This window comes from Calidris pugnax, unplaced genomic scaffold (assembly GCF_001431845.1).
Source record: "Calidris pugnax isolate Ruff unplaced genomic scaffold, ASM143184v1 scaffold49, whole genome shotgun sequence".
Lineage (NCBI taxonomy): Eukaryota > Metazoa > Chordata > Aves > Charadriiformes > Scolopacidae > Calidris > Calidris pugnax.
This window is the reverse complement of record NW_015090798.1, coordinates 4,325,658-4,340,155: the sequence shown is the minus strand read 5'-3', so window position 1 is coordinate 4,340,155 and position 14,498 is coordinate 4,325,658. Positions and strand designations below refer to the sequence as shown.

Here is a 14,498-nt window from a genome sequence, read left to right as displayed (position 1 = left end):
CATGTGCGATAGCTTAGCAGGAAGGCTTTTGGGTTTCCTTCTGTTTTCTTTGTGGGTGTAATAGACACTCACTATTAAGAGGACTTGCTTACAGGCTCAGCTTTGTGAAAGATTGTAGATGCCTAAAGTTTACACGGCTGAGATTTTAGGACTGTATCGATCTGTTTTGTATGGAACAAGGGAAAACACATCAGTGCATTGGGGAGGAAGTGATGTTACCACGATAGCGAGTATTTTACAGTGCCACTGCTGTCTGAATTCTGAAAAGCAGTAATCTTCAAATAGTCAAGCTTTTGATCCAGTTAAAAGCTCTTTTAAATAAGTTATTTCCTCCTCCCAATTAACTCATGTCTAGATGTATATAACTGAGTTGAGTAACAATTTTGTATTTGGAAGTCAGTTGAATGGAGAACGAAAAATAAGATGGCTTATGTTAGTCTGGGCTTCCTCATTTTTAGCTTGTTCAGAACAGTTTCATTAATGTGCCTACCTCAATATTATTTATTTTTTTTTTTCCTTCCAGCTCCTGAAACTCTGATGAGAGCCTTAGAGCTGTTGAATTATCTGGCTGCTTTAAATGACGATGGAGACTTGACCGAGTTGGGATCTATGATGGCTGAATTCCCATTGGACCCACAACTGGCTAAAATGGTTATTGCAAGTTGTGACTACAACTGTTCTAATGAGGTCCTATCTATTACTGCCATGTTGTCAGGTAATAGCAGGGAAAGAGATACTAAACAAAATGCACATCTTCAGTTGGGGGAAAAAATTGAGTTTTCCGCATCAAAAACGTAAACGATAGAAATATTTCTAACCAAACCAGAATCGTTTTTTAAAACGTCATGTAGGGGTTTAATCAAACATGATGGGTTTATGCAGAGACCCTGAAGTTAATTAGTTGTAATGTTAGGAAATTAACGTGCATAAAATGGTCAAACATTTTGCTTCTAACTTTAGTTAAATGTGTATATATTTGAGTTGATAAAGGGGAAAAAAATCAGGCTAATGGAACAGAACTTTCTTTTTAGGCTCATAGTCGGGACCAGAAACATCAGCTCAACCACTCTGTTTTTAAGGCAGCAAAATCTATTTTGTATTGTGCGTTCTTCTGCACTTTGATAAATCCCAGTATTTCTGAAAGGATTACAGTGTAATTTATATTAAACCATAAGCTGGTACGTGAAATGATGATACGTTTTTCAGTCATTAAGTGGCAAAGCTGAAGAACAGTCATTACTCTTAAAGGGAAGAAAGCAACTTTGGGGGAGGATGTATATTTATAAGAATTAATTTGTGTGCACAGCTGTCCTTTGCTGCTGCGTTGTGTGAATAGCATCAGAGCAGAGCTGCTTGGGGAGAGGAAAATGTTATCAAACAAGCCTTATATTTCATTTCCCAGTCATGTAGAGCTGACTTGGTTTTACAGTTAGTATCACAGGACAAGCAGCAAGATTTAGTCTGTTATGAAAACGGGGATATTCTTACTCATAACTACTCTTTGGTCTTTGAGTGTCCCATTTTACCAGGCTCTTCACACCGCAGGTTTACTGGTTACGTGTTTAACTGGGTTGAATAGAGGAAAAAAAAAATAATGTTTTAGCTAAGTGTAAATTCTGTTGCTTCAGTTTAGTCTTACGATATATTTATATGAATTTTTTTTTTTTTTAAAGAACAAGCTGAAATGTTTGTTGCAGAGTTATGATTGTTCAGACTCAGAGCAGATGGGCAGGGCAGAATCGTAATCATTTTTTTTTCATTAAATGGTAGGCTTAATTGCGGAGGTGGTGGTAGGTTGGTGCCTGTCTTTCTCTTCCCTTCCCTTCCCAATTCTGCCCCCAATCTCTACAGCAAAACAGCAAGTCTGGTATTTTTGACTGTGGATTTCAACTGTGGTCTTAGTCCTTTTTCTATTTACTTTATCCCAGACTGTGATACTTTTTTGTGTTTCAAGGCACAATTAATGTCATGATAAATAAATTTTGGGGTAAAAAACTGGGTACCGGAGAAGAGCAGAGAATAGCACTGAAGAAATGAGCAGGTTAAATGATTATACTTCATTTTGGAAGAGCAGTGGTGTCTTGCTGTGGGGTAGAAAGTGCTATTACTTATTCGAAGCAGTGAGTTAAGCCTGCGAGAGAATCATTTGGAATTTCTTATCAGTCTGAGTTTGAAATGAAAATATTTTGTATTATCTCTGTTTTCAAATGCAGGACCCCAAATGCAGGGTGTTTATTTTGACCCTGTGTTTCTGTTTTCTTTAATACATTGGTCTTTCTTGATCTGTTACTATGTGATTCGCTGTTGCAGTGTACTTTTTTTTTCTTCTGAAGTTCCATCTAGAAATGTAGCATTTTGGGGGTTTTATGGGAATTTATGAATAAAATAAAGCCACATAATACCCCACAAAAATGCCCTCATCTGTTAGGGACAGATGAGATATGCCAAGGGGTGTTCTCCTGAGGTTGTTGGGCTCAGTTACAGAAAGCTAATGTAGTCATAAGCAGTTGGAAAAATAGAACAGATTTGTAGCATATTTCTTAGAATTAATTTTTTTTAAAATTTAACCTCTTAAAAATTACATCCGCTTAAAACAAAACTGATATTATTTCTTAGAATTAATTTTTTTTAAAATTTAGCCTCTTAAAAATTACATCTGCTTAAAACAAAACTGAATTTTTTTTCCCCTCCAGTAGATCTCTAGATAAAAAGTTGAAGTTCTCTTATAACTACTTGCAACATGTTGTGAATTGGTACTGATATTACAAACCTATAAGGACGTTGACAGACCATGATTAAAGTTGGCTGCAATGCTATCTGTGGTCTTCAGTAGTCTCTGTTTGGAAAGGGAACGTTAAAACACCAGTTTTGGATTCAAGTCAGACTGAGTCAGATTTCTGTAAGAGAATATGTAATGGTAGAGAAAGCTCATCACGTGGCGACTTTAAAACTTATTTTTTTTATTTCAAGTAGTGCCAAAGGACGGTTTAACCTCCCACCACTGCCGCTACCATCACAACGTTTAGCCTTATCAATGCCTTCATTCCCATGTTTCTGTGTACCAGTGCTGATAACGATACCGTCAGGGGAGGAGGACTGGACTTTACTGGTGTGTTCTGTCTGACACTGATCAAACTCCTATTTGTTTAGACTCTGCAGTACGTTTTCAGAACTATCTTCTTTGCTCTGTCGATGGAGGCTTTCTGAGAAAGCAGATTGGCAACGCCAGCGTTTTGTGACATGGGTACTAGCTCCTGGTAGAGCTATCAGCACTGGGTCCTCAACCTTCCAGTATCCCTAGGCAACCTTGATGGCCTTCAGACTAGAGATTTTTTGCTGATTACGTATAGTTCTATTAAAATAATCAGGCGCTCTGTAGCTTTGAAAAACCCTCTTGTCTTCCAGATGTGGTTAGGTGTTGATGTACCAAATCAAGGTAGTAAACAGTCCAAGATGCAGTCGGAGGCCATCCTGCCCTGCCCTATGCTCTGTGAACTGACCTAGCTAGGCCTTGTTCCTCTATCTGTGAATGCGTGACTCATCGATATGGGCGTTTGTGTTGGGCCCATACCAACCTTGTTTAGTCCCACAGTGTTTTGTTCGCCCCACGGAAGCAAAGAAAGCAGCAGATGAAGCCAAGATGAGGTTTGCCCACATAGATGGAGATCATTTGACGTTGCTCAACGTCTACCACGCTTTCAAACAAAGTAAGTCTCGTCGCTCTTTCGGCAAAATTATTTGTAATGCTTTGTGCTGCTGGGCTTCGTTCTTGGGTTCCAAAGAAAGGGTTGGGTTTGATTTTTGAGCCATTCTAGTCCAATCTTAAATCTTTTAATTTCTTCCCCCCCCACCACTAAACTATATCAAAGAACTATTTAAATGCTACTTTCCCTTTAGGGGGGAAACATAACCAGAAAAACTAGCCAAGAGCTCCTCTAATAAACTGATGAGTATGGAGACAAGCCAGGCTTTTAAATCAATGCTGGGTAACCTTGGACAGAAGGAAGTAAGCCGTTCCTATAATTAAGAAATATTAGAAGTTTGCTATCTGACAGTAATTACAGAAAAATCTGCATAATTGGTTAGTAATTTTTCAGGGAGAGCTGTGCAGAAAATACTCTGAATTTGGAAAAGGATGTGTTCCTAGAACCAAAACCTTTCTAATCCTAACTTTCTAATATAGTAAGGAATTCTCTAATAAGGTCTTGGGGAAGGACTGAGAGGCAAAGGGGTGATGCATCAACAAGAAGTAACTTAAAACCATAGGATAAATTAAGGATGAACAGGTTGAAGCAAGGCGTTCTCTTGAAAAATGGTTGATAAGTAGCACACTTTTTTTAACAGGGACTTACCCTGGTGGGAAGTGAAAAGATTACTCTTAACTGCCAACCAGGTTAAATCAGGTGCTCCGGGGGCATTTTCCTGTAAGCAAACAAAAAAGCAACAGCCTTTTACTCTCGGTGCTCCTTTCTCTTGCAGCTTTGATTGAGAAATTTGGCACTGAAAGGTTCTAACGCCGTATCCCGTGGCAATCCAAAATAAGGGTATTTTCAGAGAAAAGGCCAAATGAGAGTATTCAAAACTGCTTAAAACAGTAGCAGAGGAACTACTACTGAACACCTGAGAATTGGAGACACCTGTTGCTTGTGTTTTCTGTTAGTTTTTTAGTTTAGGATCCAGTATGTCTTGCAGACATTGTGTGTCTGCATGTTTCTGGAAGCTCCTGCTTTTATGCTCAGGTTACTGTGGGATGGGATTATTTGTGGGAGCAAGATTTCTGCGATTCAGGATGAGAAGACAAACCCATTGCTAGTCTCTTTATCTAGAACAATATAAACCAGTTCTGGGTCACCTAAAATGCACAGTTCAAATGGCACAGAAAGTAACATGTGGTGCTTCAATTATGATTCTGCTGTATAGTGTTCAAGAGCTTTAGCATTCATACTTTACTTTAAATATATTCTATAAGATAAAGTGCAGAAATACCTTAAATTTTCCTCCAGTTATGTAACCATCCTTGTAAATGGAAAATAAGAATAGTCTCTCTGTACGAGAGATACTTGTAAGTTCTAATTTCTATTAAGGCTGGTTTTGTTGGATTATGGAACTGGCAAATCTTAGAAGAGAATCACTTGAAAAGTAACAGAATTGAGTTGGTTTCTTGATGTTAAAGGTGCAGGTGTTTGTCCTGACAGAATGGCCTGGGCTGACTCCCTTAACAGACTTCTTATCAGAGCTACCAACAGAAAACAGTCACTTGAGAGTGCCGAGTTCTGTGGCCGATGTTGTATTTTACCAGTCACCTACATTTACTTAAAATGCTGTGAGGTGCCTCACACTTTAATATTAGTCTGTACAGCTCGTAACTGTTACTTGAATGCTTAATTTAAGGAAGCTTTGGTTTCTCAAATACAACATAATTACGTGCAGTCTCCTTGGGTGTTCACTGCACACTACAGCTAAGGATTGTGCACTGTTCCTTCCCGTCAGTTATGTTTCATACTGCAGGTTTGGAAGATGATTTTTCTAGTTGCACAATGAGATTATTATTATTTTTTTAATGTGTGAAGTGCATTGGTGTGGTATTTCAGCAGAACATCACTGATTGTGTGTATATTCTGGTGGTGGTGGGGAAAGCTAATTTTGTTTTGTCCTGACCACGTGCTTCCTGAATAGAGAACAATTGGGGCAATTTATCTAATGCAAGAAATCAACTGATTAAACTAAGAGCTGTTGTCATTTATAAAAGTTTACGGGTATTTTTTTCTGCTTCATCTGACTGATCGATTGGTTTAGTTGCTGTTTTATTTACTTGTTCTAATTGGCCGAAATACTAATTTTTGATTCATGTTTTTAATGTTGCAGATCATGAGTCGGTTCAGTGGTGTTATGACAACTTCATTAACTACAGGTCCCTGATGTCTGCAGACAATGTACGCCAACAGCTGTCACGAATCATGGATAGATTTAATTTGCCTCGTAGAAGCACAGACTTTACCAGCCGAGACTATTACATCAACATCAGAAAGGCGTTAGTTACTGGGTATTTCATGCAGGTACGTCTGTGTTCCTGGAGGGAATGTAGTTACAGAATCACAGAATGCCATGGGGTTGGAAGGGACCTCTGGAGATCATCTAGTCCAACCCCCTGCCAGAGCAGGTCCACCCAGAGCAGGTTGCACAGGAACGTGTCCAGGTGGGGTTTGAATGTCTCCAGAGAAGGAGACTCCACCACCTCTCTGGGCAGCCTCTTCCAGGGCTCTGCCACCCTCAAAGGAAAAAGAAGTTCCTCTCATGTTTAGGTGGAACTTCCCATGTTCCAGTTTGTGCCTGTTGCCTCTTGATCTGTCACTGGGCACCACTGAAAAAAGACTGGCCCCATCCTCCTGACACCCACCCTATAAGTATTTATAGGTGATGATCAGATCCCCCCTCAGCCTTCTCTTCTCCAGACTGAAAAGACCCAAGTCCCTCAGCCTTTCCTTGTAAGGGAGATGCTCCAGGCCCCTCATCATCTTCTTAGCCCTCTGCTGGACCCTCTCCAGCAGTTCCCTGTCCTTCTGGAACTGGGGAGCCCAGAACTGGACCCAGGACTCCAGTTGGGGCCTCACCAGGGCAGAGCAGAGGGGCAGGATGACCTCCCTTGAGCTGCTGGTCACACTCTTCCTGATTCACCCCAAGTTATCGTTGCCTTCTTGGCCACAAGGGCACATTGCTGTTCAGTGTTTCATGTGTTTACTTGGCTTTTAATATAAATATCATTATTATAACTTATCAAGACTGTATGCATGTTACTTAAATTACAGCCCCAGGTTCCCATTGGCCTTTTTGGCCACAAGGGCACGTTGCTGTTCAGTGTTTCATGTGTTTATGTGGCTTTTAATGTTAGTATCATTATTATAACTTATCAAAACTTTATGCATGTTACTTCAATTATATATGGCTAACTGTATTGCCACTTAGTCTTTGTCGGTCTGCTTGGTGATGACTCTAGTACATTCTTTAGCCAAATCTTATTTGGAAGAGAAGCTGTAGGTGATTTTATTGGTGTCAAAACACTGTTTCTGGTGTGACCAGTCAGGAATTGACGCTAACTTCTGCACAGCTGAGGGAGTGACTTCATTAAACATTTCAAAGTAACTGCAGCTGTAGGTGATTTTATTGGTGTCAAAACAGCTTCTGGTGTGACCAGTCAGGAATCGACCACTAACTTCTGAAGAGCCGAGGGAGTGACTTCATTAAGCATTTCAAAGTAATTATAGGATGTGTAGTTTTTAAATTATTTATAATCTGATACGAACAGGGCAAGGATAGTTGTATATAAATATGAATTATATGTAAACCTTACAGAAGGAGAACATTCTCTTTTGCATACTTTTCCATGCTTATATTTCACTTTACACTGCCTGGAGTGCTGCCGCAGGGAGGTGTCTGAACTGGACACATCACTTGTTGTCCTCTTGGTCCAGCCCATACGTGGAATTCCAGGTGTGAGCACGTGTGAGATCGTGTCTGCACGCCAAGCACCAAGGTCTAGGGGCAGTACGTAGCGGAAGCTGATTATTCAAACTCTTAAAATTTTAAAAATTCATCATGGAGAAACCAGGAGCAGCTGTTGTTCTGAAATACTTCTCATTGACTGCCTTATATTATACTTCAGTAATTCCCCGGTGTCCTAAAAACAATCATAACATGTTACTGTCCTATTAAAGGCCTGTGGTTGATGTCAGACAGTGCAGGCCTCTATTAACTATTGAAATTACCTCATTACCTAATTAGTACTAAGTAATGTAAATTTGCCTTCCTTCAGTTGTGTGTCAGTGACTGGTAAACGGGGAATTTCTGCTGGTGACATATCTTTTTATCTTTAATTTTAAATAAAACCCAAATTCCAGTAAATCTGCCATCAACAGGCAAAGGGAATAATAAAATACTATAAAGCAGCCAATGATTCTGTGTATAGAAGAGCTTCTGGAAGGGTAGATACTGACGAGAAGTTAAGTCTTATAAAATCTTTGTGCTGTGTCCCTGGCTGCTTCTCGAACCAGGGGTTCGGAGGGCTGCAGCACCTCTGCTGTGAGGACAGGTTTGCAGGGACCCTGCCATTTATTTAATTTTGTAAACCTTGGATTGAGTTGGGTGAAATTAAGCCCAAATGGTTCCAGACAGCGCACTGTTACTCTCCATTTAAAAGAGCCTGCGTTGGCTCCCCAGACTGGAAATAAAGTATCGGTGTAATCTCTCAAATCTGGGGTGAAAAGATTTGTAGACTATTGAAATACTTTGTTCCACTCCTAAAACATGGCCTGGATATTAATGTCATAAAATACAGGAGAGAAGCAGACTCCAAAGCAGTAATTTGTTATTAAGGAGGTGTTCTGAAAATTTGAGGTTGCTATTACTTTAGAAGTCCTGGATTTTAATCTAGTGGATGGAATTTGTCTTTAACTGTGAGGGGGGAAAAAAAAAAGAAAAAGAAAAAGGTGAGATATACCAAGGAATTGAAGAAAAAATGTTTAGTGCAGAGTCTATACTAAAGGAAAGCAGCTAATGATGGTCTGATTAAAAACATCTTTCAGCCATTGTCCATTCTGCTTAATCTTTTTATAGTATTTTTGTTTGTGTGTATATTTGTAATGAAATAAGCACTGAGGTCATCTCGAACTCCCAGTATCCAGAGGTCAACGGTAGTCCCCTGCTCTGTGAGATCACCTGTTCTCACTGAGGATCTTTTTCCAGGGATAACTCCCTGCTTTACCAAATCTGAATGAGCTGGATGTGGGAGCATCTCGGTGCGCCAGGCGTCACTCCCTCTCACAGAGCCAGCAGCTTGGGCAGAGAGAGGTTAATTGATTTTTGCCAAGGTCACGGCAGAAGCGTGTCCCTCAACCTCCATTTTCCAGCTCTGAAGCTCACGCTCTAACAAGACTCTTCTTATTTCTGACACACTCAACTTCCCATTCTTCCTGGGCTGACGGATTTTTTTTCCAGCCTTGCTGTGTGAAAAGATGAGGAGAATAATGAGTGCATTGGTAAAATAACTACCGAAACACTGCGCTAATAAAAAATAGGGAGGATGGTGACACGGTGGCTTTTGGGTCCCCCAGTGGATCACAGTCTGTGTGACGTGACAAACCTGTCTGTAGATCCTCCCTTCCCATTGCTTTTGTTCTGATAAGGAGGCTTCTCTTTGGGGTGACAGCTATTTTTGTACGTTGCTCCAATGGTACATCGGAATATGCGCTTACCGTGGCAGTCGGCAAAAACATCTGGCATCTTGATTGTGTCTATAAAAAAAACCCCCCTGAATAGTTGAAGTGGCCAAGTCATGTACCAAATTTAGACGAGGTTTGAAAGTTGGTATGTTCTGTGTAGAACACTTAAATGAAGTGATTTTAAAGCTGACTGTTAAAAATTGCCTGTGGTAATGAAATGATGTCTTTTTTTTTTTTTCACTTAGGTGGCACATTTGGAACGGACAGGGCATTACTTGACAGTAAAAGACAACCAGGTGGTGCAGTTGCATCCCTCCACCGTTCTCGATCACAAACCGGAATGGGTGCTCTACAACGAGTTTGTCCTCACCACAAAGAATTACATCCGGACATGTACAGACATCAAGCCGGAATGGTAAGTCCTGACGTGGCCATGACCTGCTCTGAACCTCTCTTCTGCTTTCTCCTGGAGCTGAGATTATCTCAGGGGCATGGACTTGAGATCTTGGAGGCGACTGAAGGTTTTCTTTGAGGATGGTCATTTCTGTTTGTGGGAGTTGTGTGTAAAACTGGGATGGCCAGGCCCTGTGTGCGGAGAGATGCTGGACTTAGAACCAGTAACGCCTGGTGGGAAGGAGATGCTTGGAGATGCTTGGTTTGGGGGTGTATCCGAGCACCCCCTTAAGAGACACTGGTAGATCCCTCTGCACCTCTCTTGGCAGCAGGGGTCTGTGTTCTTTCTTGAAGGATCTGAACAGGACTCAGTCCTTTCTTAAAATACGAGGGAAGGAGGTGGTACTAGTGATACAACCTGCTACGTTGTGATATTTGTTAGTCAGTAGAGCACATACCAAGGAATTAGAGGCCCCATCCTCCACAGACGAGCAGGGATCTGCGTTGTCTTGCCCGTCTTCAAGGCTGTACTTAAATTTAACTGCAAAAATGGAAGCTCCGGGGACACAGGAGGCTCTTCAGCTGCTGTTGGAATCGTGCTGTTGTGCAGAAAGAGTTTAGAGATTCGTTAGCCAGAAAACACACCATATATTTATATATATATATAGTCCATAGTGTTTTAGCGGAAAATAAGTGTTAGAATCCCATCTAGGAAATCTTTTTCTGAACAAGCTGTGTGTTGCCTGGAGCTGCATCCTATGGCTTTGGGTGCATTTTTAAGCTTGGGATGGCTGAGGCTGAGTGTGTGAGCTCCAGGTGGACTGGTGTGGCTGGTGGACGTGGAGCGGTGGGTCTGGCTGCATGGGCTGCTGTGGCGTGTCCTGAGGGACGTGTGACAGAGCAGGAGCATCTCACTCCACTCAGGCACCGGCTTTTTTGCTTGGGACTGGGATGTAAACGTGTACGAGTGTGTGTGAGTGTGTGTGTGTGAGCTCCCGTTCCTCTTAGAGCAGCAGAATGAGCTCCAAGGAACAGCTGATCCTTGTTTCCCTCAGCTGTGGAACTTCTGTAGGATGCGTCTTAAAAGTTGGGAGTATTAGTAACCAAACTTTTCCTTTTTTGACAGGCTGGTGAAAATTGCCCCTCAATATTATGACATGAGCAATTTTCCACAGTGTGAAGCAAAGAGACAGTTGGATCGCATCATTGCCAAACTTCAGTCCAAGGAATACTCACAGTACTGAATTTATGCTTTGAACTGAAGTTATTCAGAGGACAGCTTTAAGAGATGAAAAGGATTCAAAGTTCCGAGTTGTGCTCTTCACTTTGGTTCAATAATGGCCTTTATTTTGAAAGCTTTTTAATTTTTTCTTTACAGTAAATATTCCATTCTGATTTCATAAATTAAACATTTATGCCTCCCTTTTTGTGTTGACACTGTAGCTCATACTGGAAAAGCTGATCAATGTTTTGCAGTTTATTGAAAGTAGTTCTATATATAACAATGTTATAAGCATTTCTTTAGAAATGGTTGAAAATGCTTCTAAAAAAAAAAAATGTGATTATCGACCATGGTATGCATGATCGTTGTAATTGTTGACATTCCTTTTAGAAGTTGTGAAATGTTACAACTTGTGCTTATGTAGACACAATCTTCGGCTCCAGTACGAAGGTACTGACTTCAATAAAGTCTATTTATACTAATTTTGTGCCACGGTATGTCAGTATTTCTATTGGTTTTGATCAAAACATGAGAAGGCATTTAGTCTCACGTTGAAACTGCCGTTTATTGATGTGGCAGTAGTTAATTATTTTAATATTAAAAGTGCGGATGCTTAAGCAGCACCATTACGGTGCCATCAGTAGATACATACAGTGTTGATCCCGTGCAAACTTGTTGGAATTATGTAGGAAGTTGTTTGAAAAAATGCAATGCATGCAGAGTATTTTTTTTGGAAAATGCTTTCTTCAGACATACTCCTAGATATTTCTTGGACAGAACTGTAGTCGTGTCCTGTGAAGTGTCTGTTGCCAGTTAGGAATGACCCTGCTGGGCAACGTTCAGATACGGTGTAAGGGGACACAAACAACACCCTGAGGTGACATTTCATTGCACTGTTGTAGTTCTGTAGTGATTTCTAGTGAAATAGGACTTGACAGCATTTTTCAGTTTGGGAAAGCTAATCCCGTGTGGAATTCATAGTAAGGTTTGATCAGAGGGGCTGGAGCCCCTCTGCTGTGAGGACAGGCTGAGAGAGTTGGGGTTCTTCAGCCTGGAGAAGAGAAGGCTCCAGGGAGACCTTAGAGCCCCTTCCAGTCCCTCAAGGGGCTACAGGAGAGATGGGGAGGGACTCTTGATCAGGGAGTGGAGCCATAGGATGAGGGGGAATGGTTTTAAACTGAAAGAGGGGAGATTTAGATGAGATCTCAGGAAGAAATTCCTTCCTGTGAGGGTGGTGAGACCCTGGAACAGGTTGCCCAGAGAAGCTGTGGCTGCCCCATCCCTGGAGGGGTTCAAGGCCAGGCTGGATGGGGCTTGGAGCAACCTGGTCTGGTGGGAGGTGTCCCTGCCCATGGCAGGGGTTTGGAACTCCATGATCTTTAAGGTCTCTTCCAACCCAAACCATCCTATGATTTCATGTATTTGGTCAGATTTCAGGTTTTCCTCTCCTGCTGTAGGGCTGGAGCAGGAGTAGGTTCTGCTCAGAGAGCTGGGAACTCACCTCAGTGAGACCAGTCTTAAAGCACTAGTATTTGGAGTATCCTATTTACATCATAGCAGTTGGCTAGAAAATTAGTCGGAATCAAGTAATTTGAGGATTTTTGTCCAATTCCAACTTTTTTTTTTTCTTTTTCTAAATTGCCAGTTGGATGACGGGGAGTGGAGAAGTTTTGAAAACTTTTTTGTTAGTGATGAAAACAGTAGTGTGGAGAAAAATGTGTCTGAAGATAAAAAATCGAGTAGGACTCAAATTTATATTTTTTTTTCCCCAAACACTGCGGGATGTGTGAGTCTGCCCCACGTTTGATGAGGGACAGGGGGCTATTCCCTCCCCACTTCAGGTGTTGTGGGGTGGGAACTGGCCTTTCCTGCCCTGTGCAAGAGTTTTCAGTAGGAAGGAGGGAGGTTGACTCTTGAATTGGCTTCAGTTTCCTGACTCGTGGGTACAAAAATTTTTATTTAAAACATAAGGATCCTGGGCAACTTGAGCAATTTGATTCCAAACTGGTGCTGCTGAACATAGGAATGTTTGTTCTACAAACTCTGGGGTGACTGCAGATCAATGTGGGGGGTTTCATGCTGGGGGGCAGAGTGGGGGGACTACTTTGTGTAGTGCCAAAAAGCAGCTGCCCCCCAGGTAAGAACGTCTCTGGTCTCCGTGTGCAGCCGTCAGTAACTGGTGTAGAACCACAGTCCATACGACTGTCCCAGTATGGAGAGGTCCACCACTTCCCAGTGGGAAATCCCTGGAGGACCCCAGAACCAGCTGGTGGGAACCCCAGCAGTTTTGGTTCTTGTGCAGGGGGGAGCAGATGGTGGTGGCTGGGAGTGGGTCTGAGCACGGGACACACTTTGGCCTGGTTTTATTTCTTTTTGTTTTTTTTTTTCTCCCTTTTCTTTTTTTTAAATTGTCATCCCCATAACCTCAGCTTGGGCTGTGACAGCCAACCTGGGATCTTTCACTCTCTCTGCCACCAGGAATGCAAATGCTCCAGGCCAAATTAATGTCCCCTGACAGCTGGGAGACCTTGCCATCTGCCAATTAAAGTCTGTGACACCTGTGCAGTCCACCTCAATAAAGGCACTGGGGGCCACCGGTGTCACTGGTTTAATTGGCAGGCTGTGGGGTGTCCTGGCTGTCACTGGGGCTGGTGTCCTCTGTGAGCTGGGGATTGAGGAGGGACTGAAGCTCCAACATCAGGGAAATCCAGTGGATTCCAGTGCTTGGGTGACACTTGGTGGTGTCATTGTGATTCCATGGAAAACACTTCTCCTGCTGGAGAGCTGAGGAGCAGAGAGCGCTTGTGGTGCTTCAGTGGAGGAGCAAAGCCTCTTCTCACACGTCACCCTCCTTTCTCTAACGATTTTTGGGTTTTGAGTGTCATTTTAGAGCCCTACGGCAGTGGAAGGGAGCACCTTCTCTAAGAAGTAACCGGCCCTCGCTGAAGGACTAGTGAAAGGGAGAGCGTGGCTGCTCAGAGAAAGGTATTTTCTAGGTCCTAGAGGGAAACCGTGTCTGGAACCCCCTTTTTAACCACAGTTACCTCAGGGATACAGCAGGTGTGTGCGGAATAACTCACATTAGAGAATCGCCTGGGTTTTTCCTAAGTTTAGCTTTGAAAGGTAAAACCTCATTCCCGTTTGGTTTTTTTTTTTATTTTTCCTGGTGGGGAAAAAAAAACCCATCAAAAAAGGTTGCCCAGAGAAACGAGACCAAAAAGGTGTGGAAGGAAGCACCGCTTTATGTAAGACTGCATGAAGGTCACTGCCTTAGAAGGGTGAAAAAGCCAAAAAACCCCCGCAGCCCTGCTCGGCATCACAGCTTGTGTTTGGCTGCTTGTACTGCAGGCAACGGGGAAAGTTGGAAATTCCAAAATATCCAAGAGTTTGCTCATGTCAAGTAGAAATTCAGCTTTCCCATGTGGGGTTTTGGGGTTTTTTTTTTACCTGCTGGGCTGGGGAGCGAGAGATCCCGAATAAAGCCCATTGATTGCTCCAACACCAACTCCAGCTCTTCCCTTTTCCGCTGCTGCTGGTGGGGGGGTGAGCACACTGAGTTCGGAGGGAGGGATTGCTCCTTTGGGATTAGTTGGGGACCTGCTTTGGAACAACCTGAAAGGAAAAAAAAAAAGCTTTGGTTACTTAACAGTGATTTTTTTTTTTTTTTT

The 14,498-nt window shown here is 42.2% G+C and overlaps 1 protein-coding gene across 4 annotated transcripts in view; it reads left to right on the top strand.

Moving 5' to 3' along the window:
- DHX15 (DEAH (Asp-Glu-Ala-His) box helicase 15) overlaps positions 1 to 11,312 on the top strand; it is a 60,597-nt gene extending 49,285 nt beyond the window's left edge. For 3 of the 4 annotated variants that reach the window (XM_014937060.1, XM_014937059.1, XM_014937058.1), the window contains 5 exons: positions 524 to 715; positions 3,585 to 3,707; positions 5,866 to 6,056; positions 9,461 to 9,630; positions 10,735 to 11,309. In XM_014937060.1, the coding sequence (XP_014792546.1) occupies positions 524 to 715; positions 3,585 to 3,707; positions 5,866 to 6,056; positions 9,461 to 9,630; positions 10,735 to 10,852 (794 nt within the window). In that variant the 3' untranslated portion in view covers positions 10,853 to 11,309. Of the gene's footprint in view, positions 1 to 523; positions 716 to 3,584; positions 3,708 to 5,865; positions 6,057 to 9,460; positions 9,631 to 10,734 lie in introns of all 4 variants that reach the window. The other variant, XM_014937056.1, reaches the window with a different exon arrangement.
- Positions 11,313 to 14,498: the final 3,186 nt, after the last annotated feature.